The following is a 15,425-nucleotide window of genomic DNA, read 5'->3' as shown; positions in this document are numbered from 1 at the left end:
AAGGGGCCGGCCGGCTCTCTCCCCATGATTCCGGCCCAAAACATGACTCCGCCTCCTTGCTGACGTTGTGGCCTTGTTGGAACATGGTGGCCTTACACCAACCATCCACTACTCCATCCATCTGGACCATCCAGGGTTGCACGGCATTCATCAGTGAAAAGGACTGTTTGAAAATTGGTCTTCATGTATTTCTGGGCCCACTGCATTGGTTAGGGGTGGTAGAATAGAAGGTTTATGCATAACTGCAAGAATCTGGAGGATCCTACACCTTGATGTTCGCGGGACTCCAGAGTCACCAGCAGCTTCAAATACACGTTTGCTGCTTCGTAATGGCATTTTAGCAGCTGCTGTCTTAATCCAATGTGTTTGTCTGGCAGAAACCTTTCTCATTTTGCCTTTATCTGCACAAATCTGTGTGTGCTCTGAATCAGCCACAAATCTCTTAATAATACGATGATCACGCTTAAGTTTTCGTGAAATATCTAAGGTTTTTATGTTCTCATATATCAGAACTAACTTTTCTTGCACCTTGAATGACACTCGCAGATCTCTCCATAATCGGGAGCCCATAAGTCCACGTTGGACAGGACATGTCCTCTTTTCAGGTCCTGTCTGAGGCGCTCAGGTGGGACTAAGCATGTTGTTAAATTAAGGATCTGCGTGAAACAGCACTGCTTCGAATCTGACCACTGCTGTGCAAAGCTCCAGTCAGCATAATGCTCATTAGCTTCTTAAACAGCCATGAAAAGTAGACATTTTCATGAATTAATGAAATTCCCCAGACCTGCATGGAAAGTGGACACGTCCAGTCAGCAGAGGTCGTGTAGTCGAACCAGATTTGATAATGTGAATTATATTAGCAATAATGTAGCTTTTATAACAGCCCCTCCTTTCATTCCGTGGTTCTGTGTTAAAGTCTGTCTGATACCACCGCTCAAACAGTGGACACATTTGAAGCTGAGATTACTGTTTTAATGGGAAAATGGTCCTCTTTGTAAATATGAGAGTCAAACCCCAGTGCAGTTTGGACTAACAGGACCCACTCCGCAGCTACATGTGTTTAAAGTTTGTTATCAAGGAAAGAAACAAATAACAAATCCTTTATTGTCTTTTTATACCATCACACTAATGAAAATCCACTCCTTTCAGTTTGGTCGTGTCGACTGCAGACAGCCGTCAGCTGACATTTTACCGGCTTTATTGACGTCGGCTGGGATGTACAAAGACAATCAGTGAATGTTAATTGTTCATTAGACGGAAGGTCAGGGAGAGTAGCCTGCTCCGGCGTGAGCATGGTGGATAAATCCAGCAGCGAATTCCAGTGTTTATTCTCCAGTGTACTGTGGAGGTCTCTTCTCGATGAAGGCTGCCATACCCTCCCGTCGGTCCCGGGTGGGAATAACCTGGAAAAAGAGGGTGAGCGAACATCAGTGACGCATCAGGCCAGAGGAAATAAAACACCTTATCCTCAACTACAGCAAGCAATTGCACCAGTAGGCGGGAATTTCTTACCCGAGCATAACAAATCCTCTCTATTGCCATTGCTGAACTGATGTCAACCTGAAGGGAAAAAAAGAGTCACTACTGGGGCAAACTGACATCAATGACTTGAAAAAGCAATGAAAAATGTGGATCACAGCGAACCTGAATGCCTCTGTTCACTGCTTCTTTAGCCATTCGCACAGCGATAGGAGCCTGGGAAACAGACAGGAAGATGCTGTTAGAATCACTAAAACTCCACAGATTACTGAAAACATAAACACAAACACCCTGACTGTGAAAAAAGTATAAAATAACTTCATAAATAAGCAAGCAGAATCAAAGCACTGATGTTTTAGAATGTTTTCTAAAATGAAAAGGTCCAAACAAGACAAACGGCTCTGGATGGACGTAACTATTGCCACATATCTGATGATGAACCGTCCATCATTTAATCTTCTACATGGCTTCATTCTGTTTAGGGTCACTGAGCGCAGCTCAGAGTGTACTCTGGACAGGTCAGTATGATAAATCAATCATTTATTCAAACTAAAACATATAAGCATTAACTGAGCCTAACTTCCGCAGTTTTCATGACTTAAAGTGATTAAACCAATAAATGATAACATTTCTGAATAAAAAGTAACTTTCTTTTCTTCTCCGCAACATAGAGAAGCAGCTGGCTGTCAGAGGAACCTGGACAACAATGAGGCTGTCACAAATATGTTCAAATCCTCATTCTAGAATGCAATCAGAAAGTTTCACATTGGATTCAGCTTCAACCTGAATGTGGCGCTAAGAAAAAAACTCAGTCGGAGAAGTGCGTGAAGGTCCAAAACAGCACCATGTGGAGAGCTGCTTTCGTCTTGTACCATACACTAATCCAAGTGATATTTCTTGGGCAAAGGCCAACAAGTGAAACATTACTGGAAGAAAAGGACAAACAAACATAACTGACACAAGCAACAAGTGTCAGAGATGCACCGCTGTCTTTCTCTGATGATCGTCCATGGAAATATGAAAGCCAGAGGATGCAAAGCGTCGGAACACAGGCCTCCAACATGAATGACAGGAGCATGATAGTGGTTTCTTTGTCTATAGAGCTAAAGGAAGCTTCTAGATCAAGGGGCCACACTCATTTTACACACCCAGCTTGATCTCAGCAAAAAGAACACACAAAAAGAAGCGGTCAAAATCCTGACATGATTTAATTAGTTTCGGAGAAAAGAAAAAATAATTTGTTCTAATTCCAAAGAGGCTCAATAATGCCTGATGTTCTAAATGTATATGGATAAGCATGAAGCCTTCAGTCTGACTCTGTGTTCGTATCGTCCTGGCGGTCTCCTTGAGCCTCACGGATACGGACCGATGGAGCAGAGCCTCGATAGCACTGGGGGCCGTTTTGAGAGGATAACAAATGGTGGAAGCGTTTGAAGAATGACTGTGTGACACCTCAAGGTCACTGGCAGCCTCGCAGATCACCGCTGCTTCTGGGAACCCTGGGAAAGCGGGTCCTGACTACACCGCCCAGCAAATCAACCCGGAGAAGACCACAACCCCAACCCAGGAGGCGCCAGAGGAAGAACCAAAGAAGAACGCCCGCAGCCAGGAGGAGCCCGCAAGAGGAAGGAGAAGCAACACAGGACCCCAGGCCGAGATCGAACCGTGCACCAAGCTCCTGAGTCAGGCAGGCAAGGCCCTCACCCGGACGTTGAGCCCACTGCGGTCCCAGGAGTCAGGGCCGGCCGCCCAACGTCTTCCCCTACCGCCATCCTCTAACCACTCTGAGGCTTTTCATAAAAAACCCTTCAGCTTTATAAAGCTGTGTGAGAATCTATGAGGTAAGGCAGATGTTTAATTATAGTCTGCATACGTATGTCAGTCAATCACAAAAGATTCGTCCTTCATCTTCCCAGAAGCCAAAATAACAATCACAGAAAGATTGAAATCGGCCAATTACTCCCTTATCCTATTTGGCTTTGAGTTAGTTGAAATTCCAGTCAATCACTCAGACCACACAAACTCAAACGCGCGCGTGTGTGTGTGTGTGTGTGTGTGTGTGTGTGTGTGTGTGTGTGTGTGTGTGTGTGTGTGTGTGTGTGTGTGTGTGTGTGTGTGTGTGTGTGTGTGTGTGCTATTTGTGGTCCATTTCTCCACTTGACTGCCACTCTGGCCCTGCTGACTGCGGGCATCTGAACTGGAGTGAAAGAAATGTGGAACGACAGAGGCCTGGAGAGAGAGGGAAGAGAGAAGGGAGAGAGAGAGGGGGAGAGAGGAGAGAGAGACAGAAAGAAAGCAAAAGGTGGGAAGGAAACACCAGGACTGGAGGAATATAAAAATAAAAGAGGCAGACAAGAAGCAGAAGAGCAGGGCTGCAGCACAGACGGACGGGAGAAAGCAGGGAAAAGGGTTAACAGAGCGGCTCAGCGCCTGGAGGAAGAGGGGGAGAGATGCATCACTATCTGAGCTGTACCAGAATGAAAAAAACTTTATTTGTATTCTGACCTGGGGCAGTATCTCCCTGGCCAGGCAGAGTGCCTCTCTGTAGGCAGCGTCTCCTGTCTGGTTCTGTTCCACAGCTCTGTTTGCGAGCCCCATCTCCAGAGCGGTCCGCCCGCTCACTCGTCTACCTGGTGACGGTCAGAGAGGCGGGTGATGCACAAGAAAGAAAAACAATACCTGGCTTGGCAGAAACCATTCTGCGCCGATATCAAGGTGTCAGCCTCTCTGTACCACCACCTGTGAAGATGAGCTCTTTGGCCAAAGTGATGCCCACCATCCGCGGCAGCCGCTGACTGCCCCCTGCAGGACAAACCATTCAAGGTCAACTCTCTGCAGCTGCTGTGTCAGTCTGCTCAGACTCCTGCTGCTGTGTGGGGTCATGCTTTGTGACCTTTGTTCATCTCACCTGCCCCTGGGATCAGTCCTCGTGTCGTCTCAATCAGACCCATCTGTGCCGAATGAGCTGAAACACACACACACACACACACACACACACACACACACACACACACACACACACACACACACACACACACACACACATAAGCATATGACTGTGCACAGTGCTTTAGCTGGTGGATATGTATTTATGGCTTTAAGGGACATTGCATTGACTTATATATATTGAGAAAAAACTCTTGCCTAATCCCAGCAACTCTGAAGACATGTTTTATAAAAATACCGGGATTTTATCTTGTGAAAACCCAAATGACCCCATGGTGAAAAGAGTCTTTACTGCACTTTATGAGAACAACATATTGACTGATGCTGTCGTCTGGTGGACTCGGTCCAAACTCAGCTGTAACCACCGCCACTTTCCAGACCACAACCTTAAATTAACCAAACAGTAACCACAGCATTACAGAGAAGCACGTCTTCACCTAAACATTTGTTGATTTTATGAGGACCTCCATTTTTGTCTCCGGGGTGACGTGGTCCCCCTTGGTTTATTGTGCAATCAGATTTAGTTAGGTCTCTACTGGCACAGGAGAACAAGGCCACACACACATGCACACACACACACACACACACACACACACACACACACACACACACACACACACACACACACACACACACACAGAGGACAGTTGAAGGTCTTGGCTGCTGAGTACCATGAAACCAGGCTGGGCGTAAAGTCTGACTGATGCTTCTGTCAGAGTATTAGATGCAAACACCTGCTCACCTCGCTCGCTCGTGCTCGACCAATCACAGAGTTGCCACGCTGAATAAAAAAGCTCATGTTTAGATTAGGCTGCATGAACAGCTGGGCGAGATGTGTCTGGCTTCAGAGGATGCCATTCTCCCCAAAGCATATCAATGGATCATAAACACTACAGGTAAAACATTAAGAATACTGACTCCTGGGAGAGAAGAAGAACTGTTTGCTTTGATGTTTTGATCTGAAAAAGCTTAAAATCTAAAGACATTCAAGACTGTACAGAATCACACTCATAACACTGTAGTATTTCTTACTTATGCTGGACTATCGTAACTCCCTGTTAAAGGTGCTGTAGGCAGGATTTGGCATCTCCGCCATCTTGCTTAGGGTTACCTAAGCAAGATGGCGATTTGACCCATCTAAGATGGCCATTTGAAACCCAGCACAGCCAATCCTGTCCTGTTTTCTCTGACATCACGCCCTTACGCAAGTTAAGCCCCTCCCACAAGAACGTGCGACGAACGCGCCTCGACCAATCACGGTTAGAGCCTCATGGGCTCTTCTGATTGGTCAAAGATACCTGGAGCTGTGGAGATTCCTTTTCAGCTCAGAACAGAGACAGATGGAAACGATGCGGCCTCACGGTAGTGCAATTATGCTACACTCCTAAAGGATTATCAATGGGTACTCTAACATTTAATCCAAATAAAACACAGAAAAATTAGCATTGACTAGCAAAATCCTGCCTACAGCACCTTTAAGCAGCACAAGAGATCATACTTGTCATGGAAAATCTAGAATAGATTTTTTTTAACAAATGAAGTGCGTAACAGCCTGGGTTTGTAGGGAGAGCTGTTAGTTCCATATCATTACCACCAGTCGACTAAGTTCTCAGAGTGCTGACTGAAGGTCCAGTGGTTTGAGCTGAGAGAGGTGAAGAGACTCCACTTCAAAAGATTAGTTCGGTACAGCTTACAGCTAGGGCTAGTCCAGAGTCAGTCTGGACCATCTTCTAGTTCAGATGATGGAGGTTAAGACTACAAAGAGGTTTTCTTACACACACACACACACACACACACACACACACACACACACCTCTCTGTACCTCCCTGCAGGATCTTTGACAGTGGAGCTGAATGTTTTCGATTTGCTTGTTGCTTTCTTTCTCGGACCTATCTTCTACTTTCTAACCAAAACTGATGCATCAGTCACCTCTCAGTTAAGCTCTTGATGGTTCCCTCCTCTTAAGAGCACAATCAAAAGATAAAAATCACTAAAAGAATTACACTTTCATATGCAAGGCTTTAACTGGATCGGTACCCTGACCGTGTATTTTTTTTTTTTAAATGAGCTGAATTGTGTTCTTTTCCTGCTCGACTTCTCAATCATTTTGCCGCTGATTGTTTGGCGCTGCCCCCGAGGAGTCCTGATCCGCAGGTTGAGAACCACGGCATTAATGGATCGTGACACAGTGAGAAGGATGAAAAGGCCCTAAGTGGAAGCTACGATTCACCACCGACCCCGTTCAGACTAAACGGCTGATCTGATATGACTGGATTGGTGACGGCTGTGAAGAGAACATGACATCCCTTTTCCAACCTCATTAACGTCACCTGAAGGAAGAAAGGAGACGCCACTCCAGAGCGGCGCAGACTGAAGAGGTCAGGGTTGATGGGCGAGGATTCAGAAGTGTCTCACCGGCAGTGCGAAGGTCGCAAGCCAAGGCGAGCTCCAGTCCGCCTCCCAGGGCGACTCCGTCAACTGCTGCCACGGTCGGCATCGGTAACATTGCTGTCAAGGCAGTCGGACAACGAGAGGAAAGTTCACTTCACTGCAGCATGAGCAACAGCAGTGTGAAGCAAACGAGTCAAATGGCTTCTTCGTCCATTCATCGATTGTGGTCCTTACCTATTTGAGTCATGAGGGATCGCAGGCTGTGAACAAACAGATCAGACTCACTGTTGTCCATGAGCGCTCTCTCTTTCAGGTCGGCCCCTTTGTAAAAACATGCACACACTCTCAGGAAACAGCAATCCTTCACACATTTTCTCATAAATACTTCTTGTTTATGTACTTCTCATTTCTGACATCAATTAGGCTATGTCTAAACCATTTATGACAACGAGAGATGAATGGACACAAACAGAAAGAAGAAATTGATTGGGAAAAAAGAAAAGTATTTCCTATCATGCCTTTACATGTCATTTTTGAGAACAAGTAACAAAAATTACATTTTTAAAAAAAAGGCCAAACTAATATTTTAGATGTAACCTATTGTTATGAAACCAAACATTTTAATCTAGAAGTTGCACAGAGTGCAAAACAAGGACAAATCAGAGACCATAAAAGAAGCCATCATGTGAAACCACGAGTGTGTGCAGCAGCTGTGGGCAAAATACGGAATTACCATAGCTAATAAATTACAATCTTCCATCAAGTAGATAACAAGTTGTCAGTAGCTCAGGTTCAGTAATGTCAACAGTAGTTGAAACAATATTTATTGACAAGACATGCGTGGTGTGAGAGCGAGAGTTTACAGTCTCAATACGGTGGCAGCTCCACTCAGAGTTCGAGCCTATGAGATATTAAATGTAAAAATTACAGAGGAGACATCGAGTTTAATTTTTTTCAATAAAAGAAGCTGCTGTTCATGATTTGTTCACTGGGGCTTTCACTGTTTCAATAACAGAGAAAGATGAAGTACAATCCTGACTGTGACCGCAGTCGAGGAATCAGAGGTGCAGCAGTACTTTTATCGCTGCAGAAATCATGGTCGCGTAGAAGCAGCTGGTTTTCTGCCAACATCAGTCTGAAGAAGAGCACTGCACAAGTCAAGAATTTACTTTTTTTTTTTTGCAGATTTGTCAAATAAACCACAAGCTTTAGTCACTTATTGTATTACTGGACATAGCATTAGAAAAAGGGCATGAGAATATGTAGAAGTAAGGGCTGGAAATGGAGGACTTGTTTGTTTCTTTTGCATTTCACTGTTTTGCAGCAGAGGGCATTGTTACAAATAGCACAATGTTGAATTCATCCCACCACCCCCTTAAAAAATCCATTTGTTCGGGTTCTTTAAAAGCACATTTAGGTACATGTAGATTTTTCTGGTTAATAGCAAATAAAATAAAGTAAATTTCACAACCATGTCTTATATTTTATAAACAGACCATTGTTTTTTTTTTTATATATTTTAGTTTGCATTTCAGGGGAATTAGCTCAATAATGAGACTCAAACTCAACAAATATGACAATACCACATCGAAAAGAAATAAATGGACAGAGCAGATATCAGGCCACACACAGAGAAAAACACAACACTTAATGAAAGTGATGCCTGTAACAGAAGGAACAGGGACCATATGAGTTGAAGTGAAACAGATAAAACTGATGACAGTGCAGATTCAAAACTACAAGACCCCCTGCAGACATTCTCTCAAATTTGTGACGTTGTGGGCTCCCGGAACAGACACAATCAGCACAAAGTTCCTTAAAGACGGACTTTTCTTTACTGCAAATGATCTTGTTTTTCTACTTCATTTTGAGAAATAATAGCCTCAAAGTTTCTGCTTTCAGCTCCTGTGTATCTGAGGTTCTCACTGTGTTTGGAGGACTTCCAGTAAGAACTTCACAGAGAGTGTAGCACCAGGAAAAGCCTTGGGGTCAGGAGGACGCCTTCTCCTTGTGTGATTTTCTCCTTTTTTTAAATCATGAGAAGAAATTGTGATTTCTACAAATCTACAATAAATGAGCACATGAAGAGAAACTGGGTTTTGCCTATGGATCTCAAACAATGTTTAGCACTGCATTTTATAATGGTAAAACACAAAAATCAGGAATTCAACCACAAATCATCCCTTCTGACAAAACATGGACGAAAGCAGGAACAGGAGCAGGGTTACAGTCTGTTTGGGTTCGTTCACACACACTTCGAGAGCCACAAAAGTCTATGTTCAGCTTAACTGATTGTTTTTACTTTAGTGATCTTCAACAAGCACACGTCACCACTAACGGTTAAAGGTCAGAAATTACATTCTTGGCAGATTATAGACGCAGCAGAAAACACTCACCTGCACAGAAAACATTTGGCACTAAACTCCTGAAAATAACCACTCGAACGGATGAGTCATCAGACAGGGACGACACCAGCTCCCTCATCTGCACGCACGCACGCACACACACACACACGTTAGTTTGTGCGTTGTGTGTGTATGCGTGTGTGTGTGATGTTGAGGACTGCTCACCTGTGACACAAACACATGCCCAAGAGCATTTCTTGCTTTGTGTCGGCACATCAACACCTCCACGATCCCTGAGAAGGAAAAAGAAACGGGGAGACAGTTTGACAGTCTCCACTTTGGGGTTCCTATAGTTTTCTGGTTATAAATGGTTGAGAATATATATGTGTGAGGATACAGTAATGTGCTTTTCATAAGGTCACATTAGTCAAAGTGTTTGGATTTAGTATGTGTTCTTAGTTAGCAACTACAGAGTTTTGATGCTAAAAGATGAAATTAGAATGTGAGTTCATTATCACAATTACAAGATATTCAAATAATTTAATGTGGAATTTTTTTGCGAGAGTTTTAGCTCTTACAATACACAAATCTGCATCCACTGAACTCCCAAAATGCACACTTGATCTCATGACAAGTAGTAATTTTAGGTTGAAAACAGGAATTCCTTTGGTTTTCCATATTATAAGACTGTCTTGGTAATGGCTACTTGAATCCAATTACCTGTGGTGAAAATGTGCTTTTATTAAAAAAAAAAAAAAAGGTTTTATTTAAAAATGCCTCAAGTCTCATATAGTTGGAAACTGTCATGATTATTACACTTAATTACACCTATGGTTTTGCATTAAGTTCTATTTTGTATGCAAATTTCGTCCCAAGGTCTCTTACAATAAATTGTAGTCAGTAAAGACAAAGAAGAAAAAGTAAAAGAAACATAAGTGGTAAGACATAATGCAAGAAAAACGCATTCCCTGACTCACAAATTCACAAAATTGGTTAAAAGTATTGATCTGAACAACTATGAAATCTTCAAAGTCAAAATTGTGTTCTGCTGTATTTTTGCTGTATTTGAGAAAACTTGAACTATTGCTAAATGCTCACTACTAAAGGCCAAAATGTGACGTCCAGTGATAGAATATATGACAATGACTAACTTTACAAACAGAACTACATAAATATATCTAATTTAATCTTAGTAAAGTAACAACCATGTGTATTTTTATTTATTTTTTACTCTACACTGAGATGCACAGAAATGTCTGGATTATAATGGCTAAATTCAGTACAAAGGTTAAATCGACCGTCTTCAACATTCCACCTATAAGCACGTTTTTGATATATTGGGGGTGCATTAAAAAGATATGGGGGACCTGATTTTGTTCCACGGGCCGCCGCTTGCCCCTCTCCGCTGTGATGTGCACAGGTGTTTTCGTGAACAGCAGAAACCTGCTGGGACGTGTCTTCCTACCATAATCCGCGCCTTGTAGCCGCTTTAGCTCCACCTCCACGGGCTCCACCGCCTCGGAGTGCTGCGTACGGCTCTGAGCGCCGCCGCGCGCCGCCGGAGACGCGCCCTCGCCGGACAGCAGTGGCGCTCGGTGCCGGGGGCGCGGACGGGAAGGCGGTCCGTGCGCTTCCCGCAGGACCACCGCTCCACGGCGCCACAGGGAGCAGCTCCGAGTTGCCAGTCTGCAGAAGAGGCCCGTCATGTTTCTGCTGCTTCCAGAAAGAGGAAGGCCCTCCTACAAGTTCAGAGCAACTCCTCTTCCTGTTTCTCTCAACTCAGGCAGATTATTAATCTCACCACGGGACTATGAATGCGGGTCATTTTCAAAGTCCAGCTGAATATTTATACTGCTTTTTAGAACTGACCTGAGTGTAATTCACGAGTTTATTCTCGAGTTTGGTGTTTTTCACAACTAGTTGGGACCTGCTGACAAAACAGGTTCAAAATGACATTTAGAAATCAAGGTGCCCTCTCTTTAGGTGTCAGCATTTTTATTTTTTATTAAATATTAAACTCGACTTGAAAGGCAAAGAAGATATTTCATCATCACATCACATTTCTGCAGGAGACATTTTATCTTGAAGAAAGTTGGCATGGTTTATTGATCTCCTGCACATAATAGGAGCAAAGAGCTGCTGCCCTGGTAGCTGTTGAGGGTGAAGGGCCTTGTTTGTGTTCTCATTGTGGGGGTTTTCAACCTGAGTAATACAGAATAATACACTGTACTAGTATGTACACTTTTTTTTTAGTTTAATGATATGATATTTTTTTCTAATATAGCTGCATCATAAGAACAACTAAAACTCTTGACCTTTGCATTTTTTACATGACCTAATATTTCTATGCATAATTCTAAAATAACAGCAATTTCTATTCAGATGTAGTTTCATAATTTTGTCAAAAGGCTGCTTCAGCTTTCACAGCTTATTTTTTCCATGTAAACACAAGAAGCAGATATGTTTTCACCCCCCTCTGTCCTCAATATCGTGAAATCTATAAGTGATATTCTGCATTGCATTTCTGTTCCGCCATGCTCATTTTTCTTATGTAAACAAACTTTCAGGTCTTCAGTGTGAAAGACTGGCTGTAAACTCACACTATGCATTAGCAGCACTAATTCAGGAGTGAATATGATGGGTGCTCTTTCTTTCTTTCTTTCACCCAGGAAAACGTCCAAATGTTTCTACTGATATTTCATCCTCAGAATGTCCCATATTAAATACGATTAATAGTATGGCAAACCTCACTAGATTAAGGTCATTAAAGTTTGACATTACTTTAATCATTAAAATTTCATTGAGATTAAAAAGTGTCTTTTATGACAGAGTCCTGACTAAAAATGCTCTATTAACTTTCAGCAAATGTTAATGATAGATCCAACTGTGACCAAAATGAAACTAATCAGGCTGATGGCAAATATCAAGAAAACAGTGGGAAATGCTCAAAACGCTTTGATTAAACTAGTTAGACTGTATCACATAGCAGATAGTTGCTGACAAAGAAATACTCAATGTTCAAATATAATAGTAGTAAAAAAAAAAGTCTCATTTAAAGACTTCCCTAAACTAGACTAGTAGTAGAGTGTGAATATGAATTGGTGTTTTGGTGGCAGTTTACACTTGTACATCTACATAGATTAAAGGCTTTTATCAGAAGGATAGTATTTTTCTAACAGGGAACGAGGAAAAGCTTTATAGTTGAGTTCACATGAAAAAAATAGCACAATACATTCTTTTTCATCTTACCATATCCTTAAATGAAAATAACTATAAAAAGATTTTTAAAAATGACACACCAGTGCTCTCTCTCTCTCTCTCTCACACACACACACACACACACACACACACACACACACACACACACACACACACACACAGAGTCCTCTGGTCTGCTGTCCAGCCTCTGCGTTGTCCGGCCTTTGGCCAGACAGGGCAGCGTGTTGAGGTAAGGTTTTCCATCAGCCTGCTCATGTCTAGTCTGACCATACATTATTGAGCAGGTCTTTACAAGTTATGCAATTACGTGGACAGACCAGGGCTCTGATGGCACAGCAGTCTAAGTTAAAAGAGGCAGGTCTGTGTGTGTCTCTCTGCATGTCCATGTGACCATCCCGCTAAAGAAAACCACCACTTATGGAAAAATACGACACTCGGTGTGTGACTACCATCATTCAAATAGCTGCAGTGATTTTTGTGTCCGGCTTTTGACGGTGAAGCCTCTGTGAAATGATTATTATTGAAGTGTAACTAAATTAATCATTAATCATGGGAGTGTTCATGGCAGTGTGTGCTGAATGGTGGCGGGTCAGGAAGATGAAGTAGACTGAGCTACTCTCAAAAAAATGGCACAAAATACACATTCATATTCACTGAACAGAGACAAATTGGTCAATGAACTAAATAATTGGGTAGAGAAGGTAAAGTGGCTATAGCAGGTACAATGACAGGAATTTCAAATATAGAGGTTCAGAATGATGAAGTATAATTTGGGAGACAGTGAGACAGAATTTGCAAAAGTTTGTAGCTTCTGTTGCAGCAGAGTGAAATGTCACCAGATAGATTTGGAGTGAGTTGCTCAGATTTGATGTCGGACAGGCTTGTAGTGCTGTTCTCACGTGTGCTTCAGGACGGAAAACTGAAGGAAGATGACCCTCGCTGTTCCAGCATGGGCGACTGAACTTGAGCCTTTATGGACTCTGACCAACTCTGATGGGCAAGATAAACTGGTCAGACAAACCCCTCAGCAGCCCTGGACTCGGACTTAAACACAGGTATGCATTACCATTATGTCGTTTCAAAGAGGACTTTTTATGTTCATCTCCCAGTTTAATCATAATCTCACTATTTGCATCAAATAATTCATTGTATTAACTGCTTGTTTACGTTGAGATGAATCAATTCCAGGCGCCTCAGTTACAATTTACCTGATACAAACAGCACAGCAATATCCCCTCCGGGCCTGTAGAGGTCGCCCTTGCATCAGAGGGCGTTTAGGGTCGATTGCAACTCCTGTTCCTATTTCTTTCATTATGTAGAAATTGACTGATTTCTTCCTACTTTACCTACACTGTCATTAACAAACCTCTGTCAAACAAACCATAGTCTCTCTAAACGGACCGTAATTAAGATGGAAAAATCCTCTTCGACTTGCCTTCCTTAGAGGCAGGTTGTTGGCCACATCTAGAGAGCTACAGATTAAACGCACAGCTTCATGCTGCTGGGGCCTGAGTTGTGCATGTAGGGTCCAAAGCAGGAGCCTGAGTGTCGTTCTGTTAATGGAGATGTTGGTCAAGAGATGAGATGACAGCGATCTGCTCAGGCTGACAAGTGTGCTTGACCTTTTCATCTGAGGATATACTGTAGTATCAATGCACAGCATTTTTTTTTTATCAAACACAGGAACTCTGCACAAGCTTTCAGTCTTTGTCATACAGCAGCTTAAAAGCAAATTTTGAAAAAAAAAAATACTGATTATATCTAATTTGTTGTAATTTATCCACTTTATTCATTCTGAATTTTCTGATGAAACCAAGCACATGTAAACTCCTCACAGAAATATATGAGTTCTGTGTGGGGAGCCTAAAGGTAAGAGAGTTTAGACAACCAGACTGGGATCTGAGGTTTACAAGTTCAAATTCCGCAGCTGACTGCGGCTACTTGATCAAGGCCCTTGATTCACAGGAACTTCCTGGGTAATGTACCTGCAACCCACAGCCCCTTGCAAATGTGTGGGCTAAATAAAGCCTCCAACATTATTCAAAATTTATGCAGACACCAAAACAATGGAGCATAAAGCTTCATAAAATGTCACCTTTTTTTACAATGATGATTTTACAAAACACAGTTGTCACTGTTGTACTATAAATCAAATGCTTTTTATAGTGTATGTTAAAAAAATATTCAGTTTTAATTCAATTCCACATGAATGTTCTTGAAACCATACTGTGTCATTATAGACCATAAATAAAATTAACATGTTCTGGCTCTTTGTACTTCATCATTCTCTGCCTGGAGCATGCTTCCACAAATCTAGACCCTGTTACAGAGGCAGTTAAGATAGCTGATAGATGGTTGTACTCTTTGTTCAATTACATTAGAATGATAGAGCCGGTTATCGGTAGAAAAAAAGAGGGCTGTAGACTTACAGCCTGAGAGATGGGGCAGGATGGAGAAAGAGTTACGGCCGCAGAGGGCCATGAACAGAGATGGAAGAGGAGTAATAGCCACACGGCGGAGTGGAGCATGGGGAAGAAGACGAGCCTGCTGGGGGTAAATTCTGCTGTTAGGAAAAAGTTACACTTGTCTTGACTTGGTCCAGTGATCCCCCGAAGAAAGACCAGGAGGCCGCGGCTGTGAGGCCAGCATGAGTGGCGCCTCTCATGGCAGAGACGGCCCTCCCTTCAGGTTGGGTATCAGACGGGGCTGTCTGACGGCTGACAGCCGACACTGAACACACCCTTATTAAAAAGTAACAATGTTTCACCACTCAGCACACATGCACACACACACACACACACACACACACACACACACACACACACACACACACACACACACACACCCACACACACTTCCACGAGTGCAGCCGACATCCATGCAGACAAGCATGACATGACAAAGAGATGTTGTGGCTCACATGACCACAGAAGACAACACTGGAACTGTCAGGTACCCTCGGAACAGGTGACGAAATCATTCACTAAACTCTCTCTCTGACACACACCCAGGTTCAGGCACATGGATGCACACACTAGGCCCTT

The 15,425-nt window shown here is 42.9% G+C and overlaps 1 protein-coding gene across 1 annotated transcript; it reads right to left on the bottom strand.

Annotated features, from left to right (window-relative positions):
* Positions 1 to 1,086: 1,086 nt before the first annotated feature.
* On the bottom strand, positions 1,087 to 10,887 carry echdc2 (enoyl CoA hydratase domain containing 2). The gene is made up of 11 exons (XM_030083085.1): positions 10,628 to 10,887; positions 9,388 to 9,455; positions 9,214 to 9,301; positions 7,052 to 7,138; positions 6,842 to 6,934; positions 4,388 to 4,444; positions 4,219 to 4,281; positions 3,985 to 4,109; positions 1,645 to 1,695; positions 1,513 to 1,560; positions 1,087 to 1,403 (listed from the first exon to the last, which is right to left on the bottom strand). Exons 1-11 carry the CDS (start codon positions 10,866 to 10,868, stop codon positions 1,326 to 1,328), a joined length of 999 nt encoding a protein of 332 aa, XP_029938945.1. The 5' UTR covers positions 10,869 to 10,887; the 3' UTR covers positions 1,087 to 1,325.
* Positions 10,888 to 15,425: the final 4,538 nt, after the last annotated feature.

The sequence above is a fragment of the Salarias fasciatus genome, chromosome 23 (assembly GCF_902148845.1).
Source record: "Salarias fasciatus chromosome 23, fSalaFa1.1, whole genome shotgun sequence".
Taxonomy (NCBI): domain Eukaryota; kingdom Metazoa; phylum Chordata; class Actinopteri; order Blenniiformes; family Blenniidae; genus Salarias; species Salarias fasciatus.
This window is presented reverse-complemented; position numbering and strand designations above follow the sequence as displayed.